The sequence below is a fragment of the Theropithecus gelada genome, chromosome 1 (genome assembly GCF_003255815.1).
Source record: "Theropithecus gelada isolate Dixy chromosome 1, Tgel_1.0, whole genome shotgun sequence".
Classification (NCBI taxonomy): domain Eukaryota; kingdom Metazoa; phylum Chordata; class Mammalia; order Primates; family Cercopithecidae; genus Theropithecus; species Theropithecus gelada.
This window is the reverse complement of record NC_037668.1, coordinates 82,785,522-82,800,445: the sequence shown is the minus strand read 5'-3', so window position 1 is coordinate 82,800,445 and position 14,924 is coordinate 82,785,522. Positions and strand designations below refer to the sequence as shown.

Here is a 14,924-nt window from a genome sequence, read left to right as displayed (position 1 = left end):
TTTTTTTTTTTTTTTTTTTTGAGACGGAGTCTCGCTCTGTAGCCCAGGCTGGAGTGCAGTGGCCGGATCTCAGCTCACTGCAAGCTCCGCCTCCCGGGTTTACGCCATTCTCCTGCCTCAGCCTTCCCGAGTAGCTGGGACTACAAGCGCCCGCCACCGCGCCCGGCTAGTTTTTTGTATTTTTTAGTAGAGACGGGGTTTCACCGTGTTCGCCAGGATGGTCTCGATCTCCTGACCTCGTGATCCGCCCGTCTCGGCCTCCCAAAGTGCTGGGATTTATAAACTTTTTTAAAAACGTTACACTCTTGTAGTAACACTTAGCTTAAAATGCAAACACATTGTACAGGTGTACAAAAATAGTTTCTTTCTTTGTATATTTATTCTATAAGCTTTTTTCTATTTAAACTTTTTTTTTAAACTTGTTAAACTTTTTTTGTTAAAAACTTAGACACAAGGCTAGGTGCAGTGGCTCACTCCTGTAATACTAGCACTTTGGGAGGCCAGGGCAGGTGGACTGCTCGAGCTTAGGAGTTTGAGACCAACCTGGGCAACATGGCAAAACCCTGTCTCTACAAATAATACAAAAATTAGCTGGGCGTGGTGGTGTGTTCCTGTATTTCCAGCTACTCTGGAGGCTGAGGCAGGAAGATCACTTGAGCCTGGGAGGCAGAGATTGCAGTGAGCCGTGATTACGCCACTGCACTCTAGCCTGGGTGGCAGAGCGAGACCCTGTCTCAAAGAAAAAAAGTCAAGACATAAACACATGTTAGTTTAGGCCTACACAGAGTTTAGATTATCAATAACGCTTCCACTTCCGCATCTCATCCCACTGGAAATTGTTCAGGGGCAATAACACATGGAGCTGTCATCTCTTCTGACAACAATGCCTTCTTCTGGAATACCTCCTGAAGGACCTGCCTGATGCTGTTTACAGTTAACTTTTTTTTAATAAGCAGAAAGAGTACACTCTAAATAACAATTAAAAATATAGTGTAGTGAATACATAAACCAATGACAGAGTCATTTATCATTATCAACTATTATGTAGTGTACATAATTATATGTGCTATACTTTTATACAACTAGCAGTACAGTAGGTTTGCTTAGACCAGTGTTACCATAAACACATGAGTATGACATTAGGACAGCTGCGATAGCCGTGATACCACTAGGCAACAGGACTTTTTCAGCTCCATTATAATCTTATGTATCTGTGGCCCATTGTTGACTGAAACATCTTTATGCAGCATGTGATCAGGTAACTAAAAGTGATTAGAGAGTTGTTTTAGAAAAATAAAAGACAGTTCTACCACCCAAACTGGGATTCAAACATTTAAAGTGTTTTACCTAAGGGGTGAGATAGGATTGACACTTTAAATAACCTTGGATCTGTCCTGGCAGGTGTGAGGGGCCCCTGGGATGGGAGGGACAGTCGGTCCTGTTGAAGTAGGTATTTCAGGGAGCCACCAGACTCCTTCACTTCACAGAAGAGGGCCCAGGGAAAGACTCCCAGCTTGGCAGCACTGGTCTTGGGTGAGAGATACCCCTAGCAAGATTCACATCAATTCATTCTACTTTCCTGAATGCTTGCGGGAGCCCTGTCTTTTGACCTATTTATTATCGGCAGAGAAAGGAGACAAACATTTGTGAATTCCTTCCCTTCTCTGAGGCCCAGGTTCCTCACTGACAAATACGTGGTCGAGAGGGATAAGTAGGTCCTGTATGGGAAGCTCCTTGCATAGAGCTGAGCATGCAGCAAGTATGTCATTGTCACTGCCATGGCCAGGGGAATGTGATTAGCTGCGGGCCCAAGGGGGAATCGGTGAGCCTAGTGCTGCTGCTCCCGAGGCTTCTGCCAGCCTGCTGCAGAACCTCCTTGCTCCAGCTCTCCTGCCCTGCCGCATTCCCTGTGCCCGCCACCAAGAGCATTCAGGTTTCATGGAGACTGCACAGGGCTGTCCTCTTAGTAAAGGCAAGACACGGCTGGACTTTTGCAAAAGAGCTTTATTAGAACTAAAGAATCCCAATTAGAATGGCCACGGAAAAGGCAGCCGTCTGTGTCCAAGACATATGTCAAAACAATAAAATGATGAGGTTGGACATTGATTTATGGAAGCAGATGAGGTGTTGTAGGGAAAACACTGGCTGGGGAGTTAGGTGGTCTTGCCTGAGCCCTGGCATTGCTGCAGCCGACTTTTCTGGGAAGACTTCGCTGAGTCATGGCAGCTCTCAGAGACTCAGTTTCCTTAAGGGGGTGCCAGCACTCTCCCTGGACTCTGTCGGGGGTGGATCCCACAAGCCAATGGACTGGGAAAGGCTTTGTAAATTGTAGTTATGGTTCAGAAGGGAGGCATTTTAACGTTCCCCAGCTACATTGCCTGACACCCACTAAGGGTGTCAAGGCCTGGCCTTGGACCTCTGCCCTTGGGCAATGCCCCTGCCATTGTGGGTCATTGGGCAGCAGTGCCAGTCCCAGCTTTTTCCTGAATAGCCTGTGGGTCAGGGGCTGTGCCTAGATGGGAGGAGGAGGATGCTTTCTCAGTGAGGGTCCCTGAGACAGAGGGCAGTATTAGGCTCCATGTCATGTCGAAGCTGCAGAGAGAAAACTAAAGCCCAGCAAGCACAGTTTGTGAAGCTCATTGTTTGGGTTTACACAAGATAGTGAGAGAATAGGGACTCTCCCAGGCTTTGCTCCCCCCACTGACTGCATGCCATAATGTGGGGCCCAAGGTTCCAGCTCTCAACACATCAATTCTGTCTCATAGTCTGAAAACTCAGACCTGTTCTATGCCGTACCCTGGTCCTGTGGGACCCTGGGTTTCCTGGTGGCTGCCGAGATCCGCATCATCCCTGCCAAGAAGTATGTCAAGCTGCGGTTCGAGCCAGTGCAGGGCTTGGAGGCTATCTGTGCCAAGTTCACCCACGAGTCCCAGCGGCAGGAGAACCACTTCGTGGAAGGGCTGCTCTACTCCTTGGATGAGGCCGTCATTATGACAGGGGTCATGACAGATGAAGTAGAGCCCAGCAAGGTAAGCCAGGGTGTCAGCTGCTGCAGACCAAGACTAGGGAGGCATGAGTGTGGTGGGACTGAGCCCGTTCCCCCATCCTGACCCTGGCAGCCACCTCTTCAAGGCTGCTGCCTGGGTCAACCCACCTGGGGTACAGGTAACAGGATCTATTGTCATAGATGTCTTAGACAGTGATGGAAGCTTTCATCTACTCTGCCCTTACCACCTGCCTGGAATGTGCTTGTCTCTTAGTGGATGTAATCTTTGGTCCTTATAGCAAACCCCATTTTATAGATGAGGAAACTGCATCTTTAAGAGGTATTGTAGGCTGGGCACAGTGGCTCACACCTGTAATCCCAACACTTAAAAGAGGTAATGTAAACTTCCACAAGATTCGAGTAATTGATTTGATGCCTTGGAATCTAGGTTGACATTCCTTCCATGTATACCATGTGATTTTTATTAGCAGTTTTTTCTCCATTTAGAAAGGATTTGTGCTTATTGTAAGAGACTTGGAAGGACAAACAAGTAAAAAGAAAAGAAAAGACTCTATCTGTAAACATGACCCAAAGCCAGTGTTGCTAATGTGTTTGGTATACAGTTCGCCCCTGTGTCTGTGGGTTCCACATCAGTGGATTCAACCAACTGCAGATTGAAAGCGTTCCCAATGAGTGGTTTCATCTGAACTGAACATGGACAGACTTTTTTTCTTGTCATTATTCCTTAACGGCTACATAGGATTTACATTGTATTAGGTATTATAAGAAATCTAAAGATGATTTAAAGTATACAGGAGCATGTGCGTAGGGTTATATGCAAATATTAGATCATTTTATGTAAGGGACTTGAGCATTCATGGATTTTGGGGGATCCTGGAACAAATACCCCATGGATACTGAGAGACAACTGTATTTATTTCCTCTTTCTGTGTGTGGATTTTTTTAAAGTTTTAAAATCATATAACAATGTTGAAATATATAAAGAAAAAGTTAAAGTGCATCTCTTTACACCAGCATGTAACCACTTATGTATAACAGTTTTATGTGCATTCTTTGAGACCTATTTATTTATATTTATTTATTTATTTTATTTTATTTATTTATTTATTTATTTTGAGACAGGGTCTCTGTAGCCCGGGCTGGAGTACAGTGGTACGATCACAGCTCACTGTAGCCTTGAACTCCAGGGCTCAAGCAATCCTTCCGCTTTAGCCTCCTAAGTAGCTAGGACTACAGGTGTGTGCCACCATGTCCAGTTAATTTTTTTTTTTTTTTTTTTTTGAGATGGAGTCTCGCTCTGTCGCCCAGGCTGGAGTACAGCATGTGATCTCAGCTCACTGCAACGTCTGCCTCCTAGGTTCACACGATTCTCGTGCCTCAGCCTCCTGAGTCACTGGGATTACAGGCTTGCACCACCACACCTGCTTAATTTTTGTATTTTTAGTAGAAATGGAGTTCACTGTGTTGGCCAGGCTGGTCTCAAACTCTTGACCTCAGGTGATCTCCCTGCCTTGGCCTCCCAAGCCAAGTGCTGGGATTACAGGTGCGAGCCACTGTGCCCGGCCTGGTTAATTTTTTAATATTATAAGTTTTTTGTAGGGATGCGGTCTTGCTGTGTCACCAAGGCTAGTCTTGAACTCCTGGCCTCAAGCAGTCTTCCCACCTCAGCCTCCCAAAGTACTGGGATTACAGGTGTGAGCCACCACACCTAGCCAAGACCTATTTCTCTGTGTGTGTGTGTGTGTGTGTATGTGTGCATGTCTTCATTTCATGGTGTAATATCCCACTTTTGCATGTAAATAATTGGCCTAATTTAGCCCTTACTGACATTTATGTTGCATAAACTGTTTTGCTATAAGCAAATAAGATTGCATTTAAGATTTAAGACTCTCTTACATTTATCCTGTCCTTCTGTACAAATATTTGTGTAGGATTGAGTCAGAGAAATGGAATTTGTTACACAAAGGTTTGAGCACATTAAATATTAATAGATATGACCAAACAGCCCTCGAGAAGAGCTGTATTTATGCCTACTTGCAGCAATGGTGTGTGAGAACACCTTTTTCCCTACATTCTTGCCAACACTAAATAGGATCTCTCTTTCATTTTTGCCAATCTGATAGGGTTAAAAATAGTATCTCGTTTTATTTTGCAGTTCTTGGATCACTTATGAGAGTGAGCCTCTCTTTGCAGCATTTTGCAGTTTGTTTGTCTTCAGCTTTGATCACTTGTTCACATTTGTCTTTTCTTGTTTCTTGGTTTTTGTTTTGTTTTGAGACAAGGTCTCGCTCTCTCACCCAGACTGGACTGCAATGGTGCGATCTCGGCTCACTGCAACCTCCACCTCCCAGGCTCAAGCAGTTCTGTCTTAGCCTCCCAAGTAGCTGAGGCTACAGGCGCATGCCACTGCACCCGGCTAATTTTGGTATTTTTAGTAGAGACGGGGTTCCGCCATGTTGCCCAGGTTGGTCTTAAACTTCTGAGCTCAGGTGATCCACCTGCCTTGGCCTCCAAAAGTGCTGGGATTACAGGCGTGAGCCACTGCACCTGGCCTTTTTCTTGTTTGTTGTGATAAGCATTTCCCCATGTTGTTACATTGCCTTCGTAACTGTCATTGTTAATGTCCATCTACAGAACATTGCATCGAGGAAACGAATGCCCTATTGCTGCCCATAGCTGGAAATTTAAGTTGCTTCCAATTTTTTTGTTATTTTAATTGATGGAGCAATGAACACCTTTTGTCTGTAATTTGAGTAATATCTTAACGTAAAATCGCAGATCAAAGGATAGGCATCCCTTAAGACTCTTAATCTATACCTATATACATACTTAAAACATTTTAAAATTGTGAAGGGCTGTAAAATCATCTGGTACAATCCTCTCTACAAATAAGGAAATGAGGCCCAGAAAGGGAAAGAGACTTCTCTGAGGACACACAGCTAGCACAGAACACATTTAAATTCCAGCTTCTGACTCCTGGTTCCATGTTGGTTCCCTGACATATCAGCCTGCAGACTTTAGCACCATGCAAACATTGCTTCCTGTGGGATACTCCGGTAAGTGCTGGAGGTCCTGGAACAGCGGTGGCAATACCGGACATTGAGCTGAAGTGCTCTGGCCCTCCCGGGCCCCTGGATCTGCCTGACTGAGGCCAAAGCCCAGACAGTGTGTGTCACCTAGCACCAAGTCACCTAGCAAGGACGTCTAGACCAGAGCTTTCCGACTGCTCTGAGGTGTTCCCTTGAGGCTCTCAAGGGTAGGAAAGCTGAGGGATGGGACCAAGGGGAGTCACCACCCCCACTGTACCCAAAGTGGCTCTGCTGTCATCCATTTGATGTATTAGATGCCACCTAAGATTATGATTTGGCAGAGGGGTTTGCACAGCTTTTAAAATATTTAGAGGCCTGATATGATTCCCTTATTTCCCAAGAAGAAGACTGTGAGGCACAAAGAGCCTTACCCAAAGGCCCTCGCAGAATCAGCAGCAGCAGGATATTTGCCAGGTGCCCCAGTGAGCAAGACCCTGATACCCGATGGGAACAGGGCTGGGCAGAGCGGTGGATGCCATTAGACGTCTGGGCATTTCATTTTAGGAGCATTGCTTGCAAACATTTCTGTTTCTAAGCATTCAGGAATTTGTCCCTGTGTGCCAGACCCTGTGATGGGCCCTCTGCAGACACTGCCCAGTGTAAAGCTTGCTGCAATCCTGTGAGAAGCGGCCTGCCCCTGTTTCACAGGGGAGGCCCACAGATAGGAAGTGGCTTGCAGTCAAGGGCTGGGGTGGACTGGAGCTTGTGCAGCCACTTGGCCTCCTCAGCTGGTGTGTGCCTGGAAGAGACAGACTATCTGGGTTCTTTCCCATATCCTGGGCTTCTCTGCATGGCTCCTGATGCATCAGTGAGCACCAGGAGCACCTGTATCCAGGTGGCCCTAAGTCTCACTTTCATTATGCAGCTGGTGCCACTGCCAGGTATGTGCCACGCCTCCCCTGGGGTTAGATCAGGTTGCTCTGTTTCCTGTTGGGTTCCCCTGTTCACATTAGCATGCAGAGGCCAGCGTGAGTGTTTTTTGCCCTGCTCCATACCGTCCACACCAAAACTAATTTGGGCAAAGAGGCTTTTTAGCCCCAGTTTCCTCCCTGCAGAGTGACCTCACCAGCAGGGTGGCCTTACCAGCAGGGTGGGCCTGCACAAGCGGGTGGCACACAGATAAGCTGCAAGTGTTGGAGGCCAGAGATCCAGGGCAAAGTGTTTCCTGGCTCTAGGGTAGAGCAGGTCAGCAAGGGGATGGCTGGGGACTGATACTCCAGCCACCTGTGGGTGAGGCACCGTGCTTCACACTTTCTACATCATCTTTTTTAGTCTTGCAGAGATGCTAATAACCTGCCCAGGCTCTGCCAAGTGTGTTGTAAGTGGAAAAAGCAAATTGGCAAATAATACATATAAGATGGTTCCATTTTTATAAAGACAGTAGTCATGTGTATGTAATGTCTAATAGGCAAAGAACTCCCACAAATACGTGTTTTTATTGTCATGTTACATGTGAAGAAACAGGCTCAGAGGTGACCTGCCTGAGGCCACACAGCTGCTGGGGAACTGGGTGTGTCCCCAGCTGCCCACCCTGAAGCTTGTGCTTTTCCAGGATCCCCCCTGCCTCCCCCTGAGAGCATCTGCCAGAATTCATTTATGGATGAGAAAGCTGAGGCCAGGAGAAGCTCAGCCATCCCAAGGCACACAGCACATTGAGTCGTGACCATTTAGGGCTGAAGGAGACACTAGCTCAATAGAAGATTTGGGTGTGGGAGCCCCCAGGGCCAGAGAGGTGTGAGCCTTATTCATGTGAGCATCCTCCAGACGATGATGGCTGCTGTGCCCAGAGAACTATGGAGCTTGGTCCAGGGACAGCAGGGAAAGTGCCATGACCAGTTAGCGCTGTGAGCCCTGGGTTGCGCTGAGGGGCTGACCCATGCCTAGAGTTGGTGCTTCCCTGACCTCAGGGAGGGTGGGAAGGGAGGGAGGGAGGGAGGGAATTCCCCTGCATGGAGCATTGCATCAGGGCAGTTAAATGTTTAACTCTGTTAAACACTTGCACCAGGCTAGGCTGGGGTCGCTGAGTTCTCTAGACTGTCGGGGACTCACTGTTTGGCCCTGGGCACACACCACTTAACCTCTTTGAGCTCCTGCTCTCTCTGCTAGAGGATACCTGCTGTGCCTAACCTCACCAGCTTTCAAGAGTCTCAAAGGCAGTAATAGACATGAAAGAGCTTTGAAAAGGCCAGGAGTGCTGAACAGAAGCCGGGTGTTGCTGTTACGCCCCGATGGCGCTGGGCGCTTGTCTGCAGCCTGATCACAGTGCCCTCTGTCATTTCAGCTGAATAGCATTGGCAATTACTACAAGCCGTGGTTCTTTAAGCACGTGGAGAACTATCTGAAGACAAACCGAGAGGGCCTGGAGTACATTCCCTTGAGGCACTACTACCACCGCCACACGCGCAGCATCTTCTGGGAGCTACAGGTGAGGCTTGGGTTTCTGTAGCCCTGGCTCCTCCGGGCCAGCTGGGCAGGGAGCCCGGACAGTTAACACTGTAGCCATGCTCTCTCTCTTCAGGGTAAAGAGTGGCTTTGTCCTAAGGAACTGCAACACCTTCTCACAGTTGTTTCCTTCTGAAGGAACCGACTATCTTCAGTTCAAGCAGCAGGCTCTTAAGCAAGCGTCTGCTTGGTGCTGGGGAGTAGGTCCCTCGGCCAGTACTTTGGGGAACACAAACCTGTTCTGCCTTTGAGCCTCTAGCCACAGTGAGCAGACAGATCCCTGCACTGTAAAGGGCCGCAGGAACATGAGTAGGAAGTGGCTAGTTCTGCCTAGGGCTTGAGGTAACAGCCGAGCCTGGCTGTGAAAGGTGAGTGAGAATTTGCTATTGCATGTGTAGATGGGTGGGTGGATGAGGAGTAATGACACTTTAAGTGGCGGAAGGTCAGGAAGAGCCCCTCAGGAGACGACTTTGTGAGCAGGGACCTGAACATAGGGAGGGCAGGCCAGGAACAACTCCGGGGAGAACTCTGGAACTCTGTTCACAGGCAGAGGGACAGCCAGAGCCCAGGGCTTGAGCTGGGCCAACAGGAAATTAACCATTAGAAAATGGACAGTTCAGGGTAATTTAGTACATTCAGTGTTGTGCAACCACTACCTCTGTGTAGTTCCAAACATTTTCATCTCCGAAAAGGAAACCCTATACCTATTAAGCAGCCACTCCCTATTCTCTCCCCTTTCCCCAGCCTGTGGCAACCACCAATTCATCTTCTGTCTCTATAGATTTACTTATTCTGGATATTTCACATGTATGGAATGATACAGTGTGTGCCTTTTGTGACTGGCTTCTTTTACATAGCATAATGTTTTCATGTATCAATATTTCATTTCTTTTTATGGTGGGATAGTAGTTCATTATGAGAAACCACATTTTGTTTTGTGACTCATCTGTTGATGGACATGTGGGTTGTTTCAACCTTTTGGCTACTGTGAACAGTGCTGCTACAAACCTTCATGTGCATGTCTTTGTTTGAATACCTGTTTTCAGTTCTTTGGGATTTAGAACTAGGAGTGGAATTGCTGGGTCATATGCTAATTCTGTGTCTAACTTTCTGAGCAACAACCAAACTTTTTTCCACTGAGGCTGTGCCATTTTTCATTCCCACCAGCAATGTATGAGTGCTCTTATTTTTTTTAACAGTCTCACCCACACTTGTTATTTTCTGGTTTTTAAATTATTAGTATTATTATTATAGCCATTCTGGTAGATTTGTGGTATTGACTTGCATTTTCTAAACTAATGATGTTGAGCATCTTTTTATATGCATGTTAGCTGTTTTGTATATCTTCTTTGGTGAAAAGTCTATGTGAATCCTTTGCCGCCTTTTAAAATTTGGTCATTTGTCTTTGTTGTTGAGATGTAAGAGTTCTTTAGATGTAAGAGTTCTTTATATATTCGGGATAGTAGGCCCTCATCAGATATATGATCTGCAAACATTTTCTCCAATTCTGTAGGTTTCTTTTCGTTGTCTTGGTAATGTCCTTTGATGTACAGAAGTTTTTAATTTAGATGAATTCCAATTTATCTATTTTCCCTTTTGTGTTTTTAGTGCCGTATATAAGAATTTATTGCCAAGTCGAAGCCCCTGTGTTTTCTTCAAAGACCTTTATAGTTGCAGCTCTAATATTTAGGTTGTTGAGTGGGGCAGGAGTCCAGCTCCATTCTTTTGCATATAGCTATCCAGGTGTCCCAGCAAGGCTGCTTGTGTTTGAAAAACAGCAAGAAGGCTGAGGAGCCAGCATGCCCACGCTGAGCTATGGTGAGGAATGAGGTCAAACAGCCACCAGAGGCTAGATCATATGGCTCCTTGTAGGTTAGGAAGGACTCTATATTTTATTCTAAATATAATAGGAAGCCAATGAGGGCTTTGAACAGGAAAGTGACATGGCCTGATTTTTGTTTTAAAAGAATAACTGTGACAGCTGGATAGAGTGGATGGGGGCAGGAGTGGACAAGAGTGGAAGAGTGGAAGAAAGAAGATACTGTTGTCTGGGCAGCAGCAGGGGAGAAGTGTCAAATCTGGGAGATGCAGTGCAAGTTGAACCAACAAACAGGATTTCCAGAGAGCTTGACCATGGATGTGATTCCAAGGTTCAGGGCCAAGGTTGACTGCCATTTGAAACATGGGGGAGGGGACTGGAAAGGGGAATCAGAAGCCATTCAGATGTCCAGGTGGGATGACAGCAGGAGCCAGTGATGTGTGTTGGGACTTCAGGAGTTCAGTGGAGGTTGGAGCCCCATCTGCACATTTCTTAGCCACAGAGAAATGTTTTCTAAAGCCATGGAGGGAGATGAGTGAGGGTGGATAGAGAAGACCCTGGGACACCCAGCAGGTTAGGGGAGGAGGAACGAGCCAAGGGCAAGAGAAAGTGCTGTCAACTTGCAGGGGAACAAAGCCAGGAGGATGTGGCATCCCAGAAGCCAAGGGAAGACTGTTTCAGAAGGAAGGCCAGCAACTATGCCACATGCTGCTGAAGGAGAGACTGGATTTGGCCATGGGAATGTCATCATTGACTTTAAGCAATAGGGGTGAAACCTTGACCAGTGGGTTCGAGAGAGAACTGGAAACAAGGCAGTGGAGACAGTGAAAACAAACTGTGAGAGAGAGGCTCACTGTCAAGGGAGGCAGAGAAACAGGGTGATGGCAGGAGGCCGGTGTGGGGCCAGGTGAAGGTATTTTGTGTGATTGCTTTAAGATGGGAGAGGTGGCAGTCATGACAGTGATCCAGTGGAGGGGAAAATGACAGTGCAGAAGAGGGTATATTGAAAGGGCGAAGCCTTGAGCAGGGGGGTGGAGTGGCTCCTGAGCTCAGGTGGAGAGGTTGCCTTTTGATGGGCACATGGAAAGTTCATCCAATTGTCAGGAGGGAAGGAGGACCATAGGGTGGTGGGAGGGTGTGAGAGTTCTCTTCTGATTGCTTCTGTTTTCTCAATGAAATAAGGATCTTGGCTGAGATGAAAGGGGAGAGGATTTTGATGGTTTGAGGAGAGAAGAGATGTGAAGCTGTCCCTCAGAGAGCGGGCAATGAATTAACTGGGAAAACACTGTGGCATTGCCAGGTAGCACTGGGCCTACCAGGGATTCACACTCATGAATTTACAGTGAGACCAGCCCTGTGGTTGTGGGTTTTCACTCAGGAATCTGTGTGGGTGGGGTACAGAGTAGGCAGAGAGTTATATTTAACCATGGCCGAGGTTTTGCAGGGAGTGTGATGTGTAGGGAAGAGTGAGGACCCAAGGGTGTGGTTATGATGAAATCTAAGCCAGCCATGGAGGGGAGGCAGGATGTGAGAGGCCCCCAGGGACTGACAAGGGACTGATCTGGTGGACAGGATGCCCTGGGTGAAGTGGAGCATCAAAGTCAGGGGACTAGAGGGCGTAAGCTAGGAAGAGAGGTGGTGATGGCTGAGAACAAACACTTGTAGTGGAAGCTATGGAGACAGTGAATGCAGGGCAGGGTGACAAGGCCTAGGGGTCAGCAAACGTTCCTAAAGGGCCAAACAACAAATATTTTAGGCATTGCAAGCCACAGAATCTATCATAGCTCCTCAGATCTGCCACATGGAAACAGCCAAGGATAGTACATAAATGAATAGGGATGACTGGCCCCAGTAAAACCAAATTTACAAAACCAGGCACTAGGCCACGTGTGGCCAGTGGGCTCACTTCCTCCCACACTGGATCCCCACGGGTAGTAATTTCTGTCCCCTCCTCCAGGGTATTTTGTGAGAGCCAGTGGCCAAGGACATGTGGAAGATCAGATCACTGGAATGTAAAGAAAGAAGTCCAAGGGCAGAGAGACTAGGCGTGGTCAGGACCTTCTCTGTGGGTTTTCAGTCACCAAAAGTTAATGTTGAGGAAAGTGGCAGTTTTCTAGGATCTGGTGAAAGGAACCAAGGATGTTGGGATTCAGGGAATTCAGTGACCCATACTAGTGAGGGGAGGGGAGCTGTGGTTATTGTAATGTAATGGGGAGCCAAGCAAGAAGACACAAGGCAGATGATAACAGAGGTAGCCTTTATTGGGCTCGCGGGCGAGGTTCACCAGTCCCCTAGGAGGAGGGCCGAGGAAGTCACACTCGGGGCAGGTATCAGGGGGCCTTTTATAGGGCGAGGTAGGCGGGGTTTGTAGGTTTCCGTTTCTGAGGAATGACGTGTCCAGGAGCTTGCGCAGAGCGGGGGTTTTTTGGCAGGCGCGGGCTTTTTTCGCGCGCTGAGAGTCTTAGCAGGAAGTGAAGGGCAGGGAGTCCTAACAAAGGGCCTGCCATGCCGGGTGATACTGCCATGTTGGGTCTAGATTCCCGCCTAACAGTTATCAGGGGAGGTATTGGGCACATGTTTCCAAGTTTCTGAGGTTGGTTTCTGGGCACAGGGGAGGAACAGAGATCTGGAAGCAGTAATGAGGGGCCGGGGGACCCTACCTCACCTCCATCTATCCCAGTGGCAGGAGGGTTTTAGGGGAGAAAATGATACCATTTAAAGAGGGCTTCAGGGTTCTAATTAAGAACAAGGAGGGAAAAGGAATGTTCAGAGAAGAGACTGAGAATGGAGAGGGTTTTGCTGAGGTCAGACCATGAGAACAGGGCTTGAGGAAGGGCGGTGGGGCAGTGGCAAGTGAAGTCAGATTAAGAGATGCTGCATTGCTGTGGTAGGTTAAGATCACAGTAACAAGGCACCTGGCAGGCCTTGGTGACTAAGGACAACAGAACGTAAGGCATGACGGAATTACACCTGGTGGGTTCCTAGAAGAAGGTGATTGGTCAGTTCTGATGTTGGGTAGGTATCTTAAGCAGAATGTGATTGGGTAGTGGTAGGGGTGGAGGAGTGTAGGGGTGAGGGTCTCATCATGGCCTGGGGGGCTATGGGGTCTCCCCCACACCCATTAGTCTTAATCTTGGGCAAGATTAATCTTAATCTTGTGCTACCCACAGCAGGTGGTAGGCAATTTTGCCAAAAGCAGAAGCCACTATGAGTCCTTCTTGATCCCTGCCAACAACAACGTTAAGGTTGTGGAGTGTGGTTTTGTTAAGAGAAAGGAGAGGAGCCAGCGAAAGAGGATCAGAAAGATAACAGCAGTGGTTAACATTAGCCACTCTCATTGTGGTGGACGTTAATGCCGAACACTTTCCATGCATTATCTTCATCTTCCCAACAACCCTCTGAGAGTAGATATTAGTGTTATTTCCATTCCACAGATGAGAATACTGAGGATTAGGTTATCCAAAGTAACTACCAGCCTGAGCAACATGGCAAAACCCTGTCTCTACTAAAAATACAAAAATGAGCCAGGTGGGTTGGGGCATGCCTGTAATCCCAGCTACTAGGGAGACTGAGGCAGGAAAACCACTTGAACCCGGGAAGTGGAGGTTGCAGTGAGTCAAGATCATGCCAGTGTACTCCATCCTGGGCGACAGAGTGAGACTCTGTCTCAAAAATAAAAAAAAAAAAAAAGAAACCATTTGAGACAAAGTAAATAACACAACTCAGAGAATGAGTGTATTATTGATCTATTCATGCATAATGAACAAAACCAAAAGTTAGAGATTAAAGCAGCAAACATTTATTATATCATAGTTTCTGAAGGTCAAGGATTTGGGAGTGGCTGATCTGGGTGGTCCTGGCTCAGGGACTCTCATGCTGTGGGCTAGGGCAGCAGTCATCTGGAGGCTTGACTGGGGCTGGAAGATCTGCTTCCAACTCACATGGATGTTGACCAGAGACCTTAGCTCCTTGCCACATGGGTTCCTCCAGTGACCCCATGACAAAGCAGCTGGCTTCCCCCAGAGCAAGTGATCCAAGAGAGAGACCAAGGAGGAGTCTGCAGTGCCTTTTACGACCCCGTCATAGGCCACACCTCTCAACTCCCACCATATTCTCCTTATTAGATCAGAGTCACTAATCCAGCCCATACTCAGGGGAGGGGCACTGAGCTCCACTTCGTAAAGAAAGGACTAGCAAAGAAGCTAGGGGCATATTTTAAAACCACTACAGAAGGCCAGGCGCAGTGGCTCATACTTGCAATCCCAGCACTTTGGAAGGTGGAGGTGGGCGGATCACCTGAGGTGGGGAGTTTGAGACCAGCCTGACCAACATGGAGAAAGCCATCTCTACTAAAAATATAAAATTAGCCAGACGTGGTGGTACATGCCTGTAATCTCAGCTACTCAGGAGGCTGAGGCAGGAGAATCACTTGAACCTGGGAAGCGGAGGTGGTGGTGAGCTGAGATCACGCCATTGCACTCCAGTCTGGGGAACAAGAGTGAAATTCCATCCCCCCGCAAAAGAAAATAAGATAAAAATAAAACTGCTACACAGAGCTAGGATTCAA

General features: G+C 47.4%; 1 protein-coding gene across 4 annotated transcripts in view; it reads left to right on the top strand.

Annotated features, from left to right (window-relative positions):
* DHCR24 (24-dehydrocholesterol reductase) overlaps positions 1 to 14,924 on the top strand; it is a 37,512-nt gene that overhangs the window by 13,948 nt on the left and 8,640 nt on the right. For all 4 annotated transcript variants that reach the window (XM_025365809.1, XM_025365803.1, XM_025365819.1 and 1 more), the window contains exons 5-6: positions 2,766 to 3,029; positions 8,378 to 8,521. In XM_025365809.1, coding sequence (XP_025221594.1) covers positions 2,766 to 3,029; positions 8,378 to 8,521 — 408 coding nt within the window. The remainder of the gene's footprint in view (positions 1 to 2,765; positions 3,030 to 8,377; positions 8,522 to 14,924) is intronic.